Source organism: Dendrobates tinctorius, unplaced genomic scaffold, assembly GCF_039654945.1.
Source record: "Dendrobates tinctorius isolate UK_male_01 unplaced genomic scaffold, ASM3965494v1 ptg000147l, whole genome shotgun sequence".
Lineage (NCBI taxonomy): Eukaryota > Metazoa > Chordata > Amphibia > Anura > Dendrobatidae > Dendrobates > Dendrobates tinctorius.
In genome coordinates, this window is record NW_027361814.1 from 10,902,042 (window position 1) to 10,917,473 (window position 15,432).

General features: G+C 37.1%; 1 protein-coding gene across 2 annotated transcripts; it reads right to left on the minus strand.

The window, feature by feature from the left end:
• Positions 1–515: 515 nt before the first annotated feature.
• Positions 516–9,056, minus strand: NKX6-2 (NK6 homeobox 2). Of its 2 annotated transcripts, XM_073546405.1 has the most exons (4): positions 8,458–9,056; positions 6,196–6,368; positions 2,264–2,439; positions 516–1,238 (listed from the first exon to the last, which is right to left on the minus strand). In XM_073546405.1, exons 1-4 carry the CDS (start codon positions 8,882–8,884, stop codon positions 1,160–1,162), a joined length of 855 nt encoding a protein of 284 aa, XP_073402506.1. In that variant the 5' UTR covers positions 8,885–9,056; the 3' UTR covers positions 516–1,159. The 2 variants fall into 2 exon arrangements, with proteins under 2 accessions (XP_073402506.1, XP_073402508.1); XM_073546407.1 differs by having other exon boundaries at positions 516–2,439.
• Positions 9,057–15,432: the final 6,376 nt, after the last annotated feature.

The following is a 15,432-nucleotide window of genomic DNA, read 5'->3' on the forward strand; positions in this document are numbered from 1 at the left end:
GATTTCGGTTTTCGTGCTTAGTTTTATATTCCTCCATATACTAACGAATAGCAGGTCTTCTTGTGTATTTATATTATAATATCTATATGCACATTTATGCAAGAAAACGTGCTATTTTTTAATATGTATTACATTTAGGTATGAATATATATATATATATATATATATATATATATATATATGTATATATATATATATATATATGAATCCAGTTTCCAATTTATGTACAGCAGCCATAGAAAATGTGTTGGACAGTTTACATATAAAATTCTGGACTACATGTATCAGACATAATCTGTAAAGAACATGTGGAACATCCCTCTCTTCTGTCTATCTATGTATCCATCTATATATCTTTCTGCCTATCTATTTAGCATATATTTAGAATTTATCACTAAAAGTAAAGTATAAACATAAGAATCTACTTATCAATAAAATTACCCATTTGTACCATTCAGAGCCAGAGGAGACTTCCACAGTACAGCAGTGCGCGCAGAACATATGCCGACAACCTCTTGATAAGTTGTTAAATAATTTATTTTAATATACAAAGTTGTTTTTGTTTCCAATAACTGGAGCACAATGTCTGTTGTTGTTTTTTTCTTCATGTCACTGTGTTTTTGGCAGGTTTTAGGGTACAGGCCTTTTTTTGGGGAGTGTGGGGGGACTTGAGAAAAATGCAAAGAGCTTTAATTTATTGCCTTGGAAAATAACACGCCAGAAAAAAAAATCTATAATTTTCTATATACAAAGTGACCGGAAAATCTGTACAAAACAAGTAACAAATTGTTATATATATATATATATATATATATATATATATATATAGTGTAATAATAGAAGGGCATGGGGTTGGAAGGGAGATATGGATTATTTAACCCTTTTCTCCCCCTGACTGGGAATCATTCAGAGTCCTTTTCAGCCTAATTTATACAAGCGATAAGATTTTTATAACTTATTCTGTAAAAAATATATATACATCTCAACATACAATTTAGTCTGTACAACACATAGCACTTACATACACGTACAACTCTTATTTATAATGTGAATACCCTGGTCATCTCAGCTGGTAAAGCGCTTTAAAAAGAGGTTCTTGGGGCGAGGAGGGTAGGGATGAGCTGCAGCCTTTGGAGAAGAGGTCTTGAGATGAAGGCAGTCAAGAGGAGGCCCCTTCTCTGGATGTGAGGTCCTGGGGTGAGGAGGGGGTGGAAAAGGTGCAGGCTGGACTGGAGCTCCTGCAATGGGAAGGAAAAGGGAGAGGTGCAAGCTCTAGAGGAAGTGTAAGGTACCAGGAGAGAAAGAGGTTCAGTCTCTGGGGTTAGGTGATGTAGTAGGGAAAGAAAATCTGCAGTCTCTAGGGGAGAAGAGTGAAGGAAGAAGTGCAGGATCTGGGGGAGGAGGGTGAAGGAGGAGAAGCAGGCTCTGGGAGAGGAGGGTGAAGGAAGAGGTGCAGGATCTGGGGGAGGAGGGTGAAGGAGGAGAAGCAGGCTCTGGGAGAGGAGGGTGAAGGAAGAGGTGCAGGCTCTGGAGGAGAAGGGTGAAGGAAGAGGAGCAGGCTCTGGGAGAGGAGGGTGAAGAGGTGCAGGCTCTGGGGGAGGAGGGTGAAGGAAGAGGTGCAGGCTCTGGAGGAGAAGGGTGAAGGAAGAGGAGCAGGCTCTGGGAGAGGAGGGTGAAGGAAGAGGTGCAGGCTCTGGGAGAGGAGGGTGAAGGAAGAGGTGCAGGCTCTCGAGGAGAAGGGTGAAGGAAGAGGAGCAGGCTCTGGGAGAGGATGGTGAAGGAAGAGGTGCAGGCTCTGGGGGAGGAGGGTGAAGGAAGAGGTGCAGGCTCTGGAGGAGAAGGGTGAAGGATGAGGTGCAGGCTCTGGGGGAGGAGGGTGAAGGAAGAGGTGCAGGCTCTGGGGGAGGAGGGTGAAGGAAGAGGAGCAGGCTCTGGAGGAGGAGGGTGAAGGAACAGGTTCAGGCTCTGGAGGAGGAGGGTGAAGGAAGAGGAGCAGGCTCTGGAGGAGGAGGGTGAAGGAACAGGTGCAGGCTCTGGAGTAGGAGGGTGAAGGAAGAGGAGCAGGCTCTGGGGGAGGAGGGTGAATGAAGAGGAGTTGTCTCTGGGGATATGAGGAAGGGAATAGGAGCTAGCTCTGGGGGTTTAGTAAAGAAGGAGTTTAGGAAGAGGTGCAGTCTCTGATGGAAAGGATCACAAGGTGTCCGAGTTATTGCTGCATGGACTCAGCAGATTCAAGTTTGTGTTTTTGTGCTTTTTCAACAACCTGGAGATTTTCTCATCATCTGAGTTGGGGTCCAGGGGTTTGTTGTACTCATCATCGTCCTCATTGTCTGAGCTCTCTTTCATCTTCTCTGTTTCTGAGTCATGCTTCTTCTTGGCTGTGGCCATCTCTGCTGCGTGTCTTTTCCTCCACTTTGTCCTACGATTTTGGAACCAAACCTATATAAAAAGCAGGATAATCACCCATGAGAAACCACAACCATGTGTCCTAGCACAGTATACAATGTATGAAGCGTGTGTGATACACAACTGCTACTAACAAGTAATAACACATCTACATACACTGGAGAGTTATATCTATGGGAGAAGAAATCATAGTTATACAAATAATACATTGTATATAATAGTGACACATGGAGGAAACAAATCCGCTCACTACAAAGACATATTAATAATAAAGTAAGTTACTAATTGCTGATGAATTTGCTGTGGAGTCTCTGCTCTCTATCACTATACATATACTGTGACTAACTGCAGTGTAAGAGCATCATCTAAAATAAAGGATGGACTGATATATACAGATAGATTATACTGGGGAATTGTACATTACTAAATCACACAACAACAATGTGCCTCTAGAACCATATATAACATTACATTACACTTATAGCAACATAGAAAATCTGAAATATATTGTACTGTCTATCACCATAAGGTAGAAGACAATAAGACACAAATAAGATATTACTGATAAAAACCCAATACTGCTATCTACAAGTTCCAAAAGTTATAGTGTTAATTATAATTAATTACATGCATATATACTGATCAAAACCTAATAGTAGTAGCTACAAGTTCCATGAGTTATAGTGTCACTTATAATTAATTACATGCATATATATATACAACATATATACACACATTATATATATATGTATATATACATTATATATAGATATATATATAGAGAGATAGTATATAAAAATACACATATATACAGTGTACATATATATATATAATGACACACACTGGAACCTTTTTTCAGATATCACTTTTACACACAAATTTTAAAGCTAGAAATATATATATATTTTCTGTATTGGGAATGCTGCCTTCATTTTTGTATATTGGGGTATTGGTGTATGCTCTGCACCCCTGCCCCCTCTCTTTTTTTTTTAGCTGGTGCTGCCTTGGAAAAAAAATATATATATATATATTTAACAGGTGCATCCAGTTATATATAGCCTGGAGCATATTACTACAGTTAAAAATAAAATAAATAAAGAGAATATAAAGAAAAAAAATGATAATGTGGTCTTAAAAATGACATATAAAACATTCAAGAACTATGGCAAATAGTTAAAATTAAAACGTAAAGTAAGTTGCATGGAATTTACATTACTGTAGTAATACATTTTGTGTAATGTATTATTTTTTTTATCTTCCAAAAAAATAAATCTGAAAGTCCACTTCCATCACATATGAGGCTACCGATCGCTCCATGTCAGTCCCTGGCACCTCTGCCCCTTGTGTTATTGAGCAGGGCTGAGCTGCATCATGCTGTATGTAGGCTCTGCAGGCTGATCATGGATGCACAGAGCAGGGCTGAGCTGCATCATGCTGTATGTAGGCTCTGCAGGCTGATCATGAATGCACAGAGCAGGGCTGAGCTGCATCATGCTGTATGTAGGCTCTGCAGGCTGATCATGAATGCACAGAGCAGGGCTGAGCTGCATCATGCTGTATGTAGGCTCTGCAGGCTGATCATGGATGCACAGAGCAGGGCTGAGCTGCATCATGCTGTATGTAGGCTCTGCAGGCTGATCATGGATGCACAGAGCAGGGCTGAGCTGCATCATGCTGTATGTAGGCTCTGCAGGCTGATCATGAATGCACAGAGCAGGGCTGAGCTGCATCATGCTGTATGTAGGCTCTGCAGGCTGATCATGAATGCACAGAGCAGGGCTGAGCTGCATCATGCTGTATGTAGGCTCTGCAGGCTGATCATGAATGCACAGAGCAGGGCTGAGCTGCATCATGCTGTATGTAGGCTCTGCAGGCTGATCATGGATGCACAGAGCAGGGCTGAGCTGCATCATGCTGTATGTAGGCTCTGCAGGCTGATCATGGATGCACAGAGCAGGGCTGAGCTGCATCATGCTGTATGTAGGCTCTGCAGGCTGATCATGGATGCACAGAGCAGGGCTGAGCTGCATCATGCTGTATGTAGGCTCTGCAGGCTGATCATGAATGCACAGAGCAGGGCTGAGCTGCATCATGCTGTATGTAGGCTCTGCAGGCTGATCATGGATGCACAGAGCAGGGCTGAGCTGCATCATGCTGTATGTAGGCTCTGCAGGCTGATCATGGATGCACAGAGCAGGGCTGAGCTGCATCATGCTGTATGTAGGCTCTGCAGGCTGATCATGGATGCACAGAGCAGGGCTGAGCTGCATCATGCTGTATGTAGGCTCTGCAGGCTGATCATGGATGCACAGAGCAGGGCTGAGCTGCATCATGCTGTATGTAGGCTCTGCAGGCTGATCATGGATGCACAGAGCAGGGCTGAGCTGCATCATGCTGTATGTAGGCTCTGCAGGCTGATCATGGATGCACAGAGCAGGGCTGAGCTGCATCATGCTGTATGTAGGCTCTGCAGGCTGATCATGGATGCACAGAGCAGGGCTGAGCTGTTACTATCCAGCACATTCACATATTAGGAGCAAATTAAAATCAAGATATTTAGCCTTTAGTCCTTCCAAGTAGATATCCACTACTCCTATCAGGATATATATTGCAGTTCCTTCACTTTAGATCCAGCACACAGCTGATTACATTATCAGGAAATACAAAACTTAGTAGTTTGGTGTCCAGGTGTCACCAGCGCTGCAGTCAGTCACATAAAGGCTGCAGACAGTCACATGTATAGATTATATAGTGATTATTATTACTATAGCCCAGTGTAGATCGATTTTCCCATCAGCTTTTTATTTCACACAGTTTAATTCTCATTCGTGCAATAAATTTGCAATTAAAATAAAACAATAAATGATATGGAATCTCTCCTCCCTTCCCATCAAATAAACAAATGCGAAATAACATTCCGACCAGACAGTAATTGAAAGGTAGAATAAAAGTGACAGCTCAGTGACCTGCCATTATCTGCAATAGACTTGTCATTTCTAATTATTACTACCTATCAGGAGCACTCCATGCTAATCCGATCCAATAGATGGTAGAGAGCAAAAGCTGCTGCTCATTATTATTATTATTATTATTATTTGCATTATATAGTGGTTGCTACATTATAATGGATTCTCTATAAACAATGTGTATTTAGAAATGTAGAAAGAACGAGAATCATAAAATAAAATAATACAGTTTCATATATAAACTTTAAAATTATGTAAGAAAGCGATCAATAATCTGTAATATCAGTAATATTACACTATACATTGGGTAACATATTATGTACTATTACTACATCAGCTATATCAGTAATATTACACTGTATAAAGTGTATTTTTTTTATTTATAACAACACTAATTTTTAATGTTACACTATATGTAGTAAATGATAACATATTATTACTACACTGCAATCTATAATAACAGTAATATACTAAAAATAGTATGATATATTATTATGTATAATTGTAATATATGTGTAGTAAATATTGTGCCTGTATATATTTATATATTACTACACTAACTTAAGAATATATATATATAGTGTGTGTGTCTCTATATACACTATATATTCTATAATCAATGTTAATAAATGTAAGTGATAAATCTATATATCCATATAGTGCAGATGTTTTTCATTCTGTTTTATATAATCACATACTGTGCCTTACACGGTGTAACACACTGTTCCCTATATAAAGTCACTGGTCCCAATATCTAGAGGTTGCAGAGCACATGTTATGTGTGCTGCAGATCTGGAGTGACAGGGGAGTACAGGCTTCTTACCTTGACCTGGGACTCGGTCATGCCCAGGGAATAGGCCAGTCGGGCTCTTTCTGGCCCTGCCAGGTATTTGGTCTGCTCGAAGGTCTTCTCCAGGGCGAAGATCTGCTGCCCTGAGAAGGTGGGCCTGGAGTGCTTCTTCTTGCCGTCCTTGTCCAGCATCAGCCCGGCTTGTGCTAAAGACATCACCAGAAACGACAGCAATGAATGGAGGGCTCACTGTGCCAGACAGAGCCTGCTGGGAGTTGTAGTGCCACCGCAGGGGCAGGAAAGCACCATCGGACTAGAATCATTGTCTGGATCAGCAGCTTGGAATTTAGGACATTTTTTCATGCTATAACTACAACATGCTATAAGTATAACATGCAGCAACTTATGTGATAACAGGAAAACCCCGAATATGGGGACACCTGTAATAATAACCAACATCCCGCATATAGAGCTCTAATTATTAACTCTATAGGGCAACAACCCACCGCGATTATATTCTGGTGTATACTGTAATGTGTAGTGTATATTGTGGGATCTATGCACTAGATAGTATAGAATATGGTAAGTACTGTATATACATATATTGTGGTGTATACTGCACTATATAGTATAGAATATGGTATATACTGTAATATATGTAAATATTGTATATTTATTATATACCATAATATATACTTTGTATTGTGCTATATACTCTAATATATATATATATATAGTAATACATATGTATTCTGGTATCTTCTGTTATATATATATATATATATATATATATATATATATATATATTCTATCGGGGCATCTACTCTCCTATTTATAGTATATATTGAGGTTCATAATGTACTATATATATATCGATAATAATGATACACATTAATAGTAAGAATACATTTTATGTTTATTTTGGTGTATACTGTACTATATACATTATTGTGGAATCTATTGTGCTATATATAGTGTGTATTGTGGTTTATACAGCATTATATATAATTATATTGTGATGTATAATGTTCTATATACAGTATCTATTGTGGAATCTGCTGTACTATATACAGTATATATTTTGGTGTATACTGTACTATATATTATACACAATAATATATACTTTGTATTGTGCTATATACTGTACTATTTATATATTGTGGTGTATACTGCACTATATAGTATAGATTATGATATACACTGTAATATATGTATATACTGTAGTACATACTGTACTATTTATTTATTATATACCATAATGTATACTTTGTATTGTCCTACATACTGTTATATATATATATATATATACATATGTATTGTGGTACCTTCTGATATATATATATATATATATATATATATTGGGGTATCTACTCTCCTATTTGTAGTATGTATTGTGGTTCATAATGTACTATATATAGATATATAGTATATATTTTGGTGTATACTGCACTATATATATATATTTATACATAGCATATTGTGGTGTATACTGTAATAATGCAGGTTATTATGAATAATACACATTATAGTAAGAATACATTGTATGTTTATTTTGGTGTATACTGTACTATATACATTAGTGTGGAATCTACTGTGCTATATATAGTGTGTACTGTGGTATATACAGCATTATATATAATTATATTGTGATGTATAATGTGCTATATACAGTATATATTGTGGTGTATACAGCATTATATATATATGTATATATGAGATATTGTGATGTATAATGTGCTATATATAGTGTGTATTGTGGTGTATACAGCATTATATATATATATATATGTATATATGAGATATTGTGATGTATAATGTGTTATATATAGTGTGTATTGTGGTGTATACAGCATTATATATATATATATGTATATATGAGATATTGTGATGTATAATGTGCTATATACAGGATGTATTGTGGAATCTGCTGTGCTATATATAGTGTGTATTGTGGTGTATACAGCATTATATATATATATATATATGTATATATGAGATATTGTGATGTATAATGTGCTATATACAGGATGTATTGTGGAATCTGCTGTGCTATATATAGTGTGTATTGTGGTGTATACAGCATTAAATATATCATTGTATTGTGATGTATAATGTGCTATATACAGTATATATTATCCATTGTGGAATCCGCTATATATTGGGTGTATTGTGGTGTATACTGTTTTGTATATAGTATATACTGTAGTGATGCAGGTTATGAGGACACATTAATAGTTGTCCTGTTTATGTCCCCAGTGATAGTACTGATCTTCCACATGTGGGGGTCTCACTTACCAGGACAGGCCAGCCTGGGGTCCCTCCACGGAGAAGTCTGCATAACTCCGGGCCAGAAGATCGGGGGTCTCCCCGGCAGCTCGGCCAGCGGTTTGGGGTACCTAGACACAGCTGCTGGGTTGAAGTACATCCCAGTGGAAGTGGCAAGTCCATTAATGCGAGGCAGGCTGGAGAGCAGGTTGCCCGACGCCCCCAGAGCTGTGCCCAGGGGTCTGCTGAGAATGTCACTAATCCCATGAGGAGTCCCCAGGGGGAACTGTGCACTGAGAGAGGACAAGTTTGGGGCTTTGAAGTTAGAAGGGTTCTGCAGGGCATAAGGGAACAAGGTGGTCTTCATCTCTGCCATGTTGTGCAGGGCTGCCAGGGGGGCGCTGCTCAGCACGAAGGCACTCTGTCTGTTCGTATCCATCTGCCCCACCGCTAACATTGGTGTGGAGCCTCCCGAGCAGCCTCAGCCTGTGTGGGGACGTCCTGCAGCCTGCGGGGAGCGGTGTGTGATCACCCCTGACGTCTCTGGAGAGGAGCAGCCAGCAGCATCCAGCCGAGTCTATGGGCTCCCTGCTGCGGAGGAGCGGAGCGTCCCGAGTCCTGCACACATCCCACTGCCACCCAGTCATTGTGGGGCCCTGATAACTGGCCAGCACCTGGCAGCCTCCGCCCCTGATTGGCCAGCCCCGAGCCCAGGCCCCTGCTCTGCAGCCACGTCACTGATGATGAGGCTGAGGATGAAGTCAGGAGCTCTCCAGGGCTGTAAATCCACACACTGATTTATCTCTGCAGCCACTAAATAAATCCCATTCAATGAGAGTTTAGTGAGGCTCTGGCTCTAAAGAGGAATCTATAGCCCTGGATCTCATCACAGGGGGAGAATGGAAATGTGAGGCTCATTATGGGCTGACGATTAATTGGTCTTAGATAAAAAGGCAAGAAATAAAGTGCAATAATCAGCATCTGTTACAGTGATCTATAGCAAGGAACGATCCTCAGAGAAGCAGCAGCCACACGTGGAGATATATATATGTATATAGATATATATGTATCACCAAGAGCAAATCTCTCCACTGGATCTCACTGGGCTCAATTATCAGCTGCAACCTGTAGCATCGACATGGAGATGATTCTCATTATTATTTATTATTATAAGCAGTGGCATCATTATTCTGGAGGTTCTTGGTTGTATCACAGCTTATATTATTTATCTTTATTATTATAGTATTATTATCAATATTGTCTTACAGTATCATTATCAGAGTATTATTGTAGTGTTATTATCATTTTTGTATCATGGCATTATTATATTATCACTTGTTTTATAATAATATTGTTATATTGTATTATCATTGTTTTATTATGGTGGTATTATTATTATAACTGTTGTTTTATGATATTATTGTTTTATTGTATTATTATTATTATATTATTATTATTATCACTGTTGTTTTATAAGATTATTATTTTACTGTATTATTATTGTTGTGTTATTGTATTATTATATTAGTGTGGTATTATAGTAGTAGTATTTTTGCAGTATTATTGTAGCAGGAATATATATATATATATATATATATAGGTAGTAATGTTTTCTATTCTGTTGGTATTGCTAAAGAATAGTTTTATTAGTGAAAGTATTACTTTCTGTCTTTATGCATGTATGTGTTTCCTCATTTGCTGTTGCTTGGTGTCTCATCACTTTTGGCAGCAGTGTTAGTTGCATTCTTGCTCCCAGCATTTCCCCTCTCTTATTACAGGCAGTCATGGTGTTGATGATATGGTTGTATTCTAGTAGTCGCACCATTATATAAATTCCTAATGTTTATCAGGTTGTTTCTATCACTCCATAGATCTGTTTCTAGTTTTACTTTTCGGACATTTGAAGCTTTCCTCCTTTGCTGACATCACTGTGCGACTTTTGCTTCTTTTGCGGAGAGGAGAGGTGGTGCAGCAGCTGCGGCAGCAGGCGGTGGTGGTGGGAGAGTCACATTGCAGGTAGGTACTTTACAGGCAGAACACAATGGAGACAGTAAATGCAGATTGTGCACTCAGCCATCACACCCTGCAATGTCTGCTCATCACTAGGGGCTTTTTGTGTTCTGGCTTCCATTGTATATAGTCTGAAGACCCCCTGATCGCTCTCTCCTGGAGATATTATTGTGTGCTGAGACCCTCCACATGGAGAGGGCTATATGTGGATATAGGAGAGGGCCTGTCTGCTAGAATGAATGAGAAATGATGGGATGTGACCTGTCCTGATTGCCCAGTGACAAACTGCTGCCATTAATATAGTCCTGAAATGACAAGGTCCCCAGCAACCTCCAGACCTCTGTCCCATCACACACACAGGGTACACACCATATACAGCCCACCAACATCTCCATTATTCATATCCATCCATCCATCTATCTATCTATCTATCCTTCTATTATCTATCATCTATCTATCTATTATCTATCTATATCTCTCTATCTATCATCTATATATCTATCTATCAATCTATCTATTATCTATCTATCTATCTATCTATCTATCCTCTATCTATCTATCTATCTATCCATCCATCTATTTTCCTGCTCAGACTCCTTCTCTAGCAGATCTATTCTATAGTCAGACCTTACAGAGAAACTAGAAATTCCACCAATATTATTAATTAATTTATTTTCGAATACAATTGTGCCTATTTTTTTAAATTTTTTTATATATATTTTTTTTAATTTGAACATAAAGAATAGTAATAAGACTGAATCTCATCACTGCTGCAGTTATTGCGTTTGGTCGCAGTATAATATCCTGGGTATTAATTTTCCTCTTACACCTAAGAATTAGGAACATTTCAGCTGATGGCTGTAGATGTGGGGTATCGGTAATTGTCCATATGGGTTTATGGATGGATATATTAATCACATAATATTTACCCTCCAAACTTTAATTTTGAGTCCATGTTCTAACGGGTTAAGTATTTTAATCACAATTATAATTCATAGAGTTAAGTTAGAGTTTAGGATAATGGGGATCTGTAATCTGCTATCATATAGTTGTTGTTATTATTATTATTATTATTATTATTATTATTATTATTATTATTATTATTATTATGTACATGTAAAGAAAGATAAATATAAAACTGTTGCCTTGTCTCTTTAATTCCACAGTATGAATGATAGGAGGGTGGAAGCCCCATTATAAGGGGGCAAGTAAGGAGCAGACGAGCAGGGCTGAGCCCCTTCACACATTTCTGCTGTCTGCTTATTACCTATTAAATAATATATTTACAATTTCAAAGTATATTGATTTCCTTTATTTTTTTTCTTACTGTTATCATGTCTTCTTCATACATTCTGCAGATCTCCTGCACAACAAGTCCCATATTCTCCTTCCTCTGCAGTAGTAGAGCAGCAGCCAGCAGTCACTGACCTGTCTACAGCCAGGTGTCCCTCATCACTGTGTATATATGTATATATATATATATTTATTTATTATGATGCTATTGATCTTATATTAGGCAGTATCAGATGACAGGTGAAATGTCGCAGATGACAGGTGAAATGTCGCAGATGACAGGTGAAAAGTCGCAGATGACAGGTGAAAAGTCGCAGATGACAGGTGAAAAGTCGCAGATGACAGGTGAAATTTCGCAGAGGATAGGTGAAAAGTCGCAGAGGATAGGTGAAAAGTCGCAGATGACAGGTGAAATTTCGCAGAGGATAGGTGAAAAGTTGCAGAGGATAGGTGAAATGTCGCAGATGACAGGTGAAATTTCGCAGATGACAGGTGAAAAGTCGCAGATGACAGGTGAAAAGTCGCAGATGACAGGTGAAAAGTCGCAGAGGATAGGTGAAAAGTCGCAGAGGATAGGTGAAATGTCGCAGATGACAGGTGAAATGTCGCAGATGACAGGTGAAATGTCGCAGAGGATAGGTGAAATGTCGCAGATGACAGGTGAAATGTCGCAGATGACAGGTGAAATGTCGCAGAGGATAGGTGAAATGTCGCAGAGGACAGGTGACATGTCGCACATACACTCCAGGCTGAGAGAGCAGATCTGTGTCTCCTGGTCGCGGTCACATTTGCAGGAGTCGCAGGATGCTGCTGCATTTGTCGCTGTCTCTGGTCCTCACTCCCTGCAGTCTGCACAGGGATCTATGGACGATTACCGTGGACTGCACAAAATAATGCTTTGCTTCCTGTATTGAGGAAAAGCTTTATAGATGATTATTAATGAGATTTAGAGGTAATAACATATATACTTGTAATTATTATTCATAAATTGAATAATGGAAATAAGAAAAAAACAACAACACTAAACACTGCAGAATAACAGCCATGCAACAATGAGTCATTCCAATATAATAAATAACAACATGAATAAAGACTCTAACACTGTGATTATTGCTACAAATGATAAGAATTCTCTTTGCATTAGTATTACTTTAATTTGAGTCATTTTAAGATTTCGAAAAAGCAAAAAAAAGCCCAGATCTGTAAACACTTTAATGCCCAAAATGACAAAAAGGATTCAAAGAGTGAACCAGAAAAATGATATCTGCAGCTTCCACAGCACAGAGGCTCCTTCATCGGGCAAGCTTGGAACTATATATATATATATATATATATATATATATATATATATATATATATATGATTTCATTGTAATCCTGAAAAAGCAGAAAGAGAGAGGTTACAGTGCCATCATCACATACTGCCAGTACTAGGAGCACAGGATTATTAGCAGGAGGTAAATGATTATTATGATCCGCGCAATCTTTACTACCAATATCTCTGTTAAAAGAGCTCTACAATAGTGCAGGACTGCTGGATTATAATTTGTAGGACGAGGCTTATTATTTGTAGATAACTCCTGAACAGAAATACTAATACTAACTAATAATAATAACAATAAAATACATGAAAATAATAATAATATAGTATTATTGTCAATAATAATTTATTGTTTTTAATAATACAAACAATAACAAGAACATAATATTAAATATAATAAAAATCATACTACTACTCTTAATAATATTATTAAAAATAATAATAAAACGCATACTAATTAATCTAAATTAAACAATTATAATTATATAATAATAGTTCACAAAATAACATTACACAATTATTAACCTAATAATAAACATAATAAATATAATATAGTAATAAAACTAATAATAAAAACATAATTAATCTAATAATAAACAAAATAATAATAATAATAATAATAATAATCAAATAATATAACCTAACAATACACATAATAATACATATAATTAACCTAATAATAAACATAATAATAATAATCTAATAATATAACCTAACAATACACATAATAATACATATAATTAACCTAATAATAATAATAATAATAATAATAATAATAATAATAATAATAATCTAATAATATAACCTAACAATGCACATAATAATACATATAATTAACATAATAATAATAATAATAATAATAATAATAATATAACCTAACAATGCACATAATAATACATATAATTAACATAATAATAATCATAATACTACAGATAATAATTAATAAACCTATTATAATTAATTATGAAAATTGTGAAATTAATTATAATAATACAATATTGAATTATTCTTGTAGTTTTTAAGACTTGAGTACTAATACATAGCTATTTCTATACTGATGCATATTTTTATTAGTATTTCCTATAAGTCAATATATATATATATATGGATTTCATCAGCATCGTTATTGGCCCCATTAGATGGGCAGCCCTGGTATAAAAGCTGCTGGATCAGAACCTTCAGGCACAGTGAGGACTGTGGAGGGGGGATGTCATTGTGTGGCTGGGCAGGACCCTCACTGTGTCAGCAGATGCAGGGCAGAGTGATATTAATGGCTCTTTATAGACCCCATCTCTCTATAGCCAGACCTGTGAAATCTTCCTAGGTTGTGCTGTGAGTTTATACAGAGCTGATCTGTCATCCAGCCCACAGCCCCCCACACAATGACTACTGTCCATGTTACCCAGACAGGTCCTAGAAATACACTCCTTCACACTCACACCCTCTGCTCCTGAGAAATTCTCCTTTCATTACAAGCCTAATGCAAAAATAATCCAAGCTGGCTGCATTGTAGTAACACAGTGATCACTTTCATCAGTTACTTGGACTTTTTTTTAACCAGAAAATATCAATAGCAAACAAGGTTTACAGAATAGAAGATGGATTAGTTGAGTGCTTCTATTATATTAATCTTGTGTTTATTTTTAATTTTTTTTTTTTTTTTTTGGGTGTAGACAGTGGCAGGAAATTTACTATTGATCCATACAACTCATCTCTTAATTTTGTTGTTGTAATATTGTATAGGGCAATTTGTATTTATACAATATTTACTAATACTCATATTCTATACTGGTTTTTTTTTTATACTGTTGTGTGATCATGTTAACATTAAAAAAGAAAAAAAAAATCACAGAAATGCAAACTTTTATTTATTCACTGGGTCTGTTACTAACCAGGTCCTTGGCACACAGGGGGCTCACACAGGCTGGTCTTTGGGCGCCCTCTAGTGGACAATGTTGATTAAAGCAGGAAAACATTTTATTTTAACATCCTAGATAAATCTAATCCAGTAAATCGTACCTTCACTGATTGCAAATTGTTATGATAAAAACATAATTTTTTTTTCAAAACTTAAAGAGGTTATCCAGGACTATGTGCACAACTGGTTCCTGAAATAAAAATTAAAACTATGATTAATATTTAAGGTTAAGTTCAGACAAGAATTGAACTTATTGGACTAGTGAAGTGTACAAAACCAGATGTAACTGACTCCGTATTCCGCTCTGTGCCTAGTGGACGGTGCAGGCATTACATGTACTAGTCTGGTCCTTAAATGTTACCAGTCTTTTGCAAGCTGTGACTTTTTACATGTGTAAGGGACATACATGTGGAAGCGCACCTGTGTGCAATAGAACATATGCTACTTTGGTCACTGTATTAAAA

Excerpts from the sequence above, each read along its gene's own strand:
- NKX6-2 (XM_073546405.1), bottom strand. The coding sequence starts at position 8,884 with ATGTTAGCGGTGGGGCAGATGGATACGAACAGACAGAGTGCCTTCGTG. Across the intron at positions 2,440-6,195 it reads TGACCGAGTCCCAGGTCAAG|GTTTGGTTCCAAAATCGTAG; the intron begins GTAAGAAGCCTG and ends CTTTTTATATAG. Across the intron at positions 1,239-2,263 it reads GATGATGAGAAAATCTCCAG|GAGCTCCAGTCCAGCCTGCA; the intron begins GTTGTTGAAAAA and ends TTCCCATTGCAG.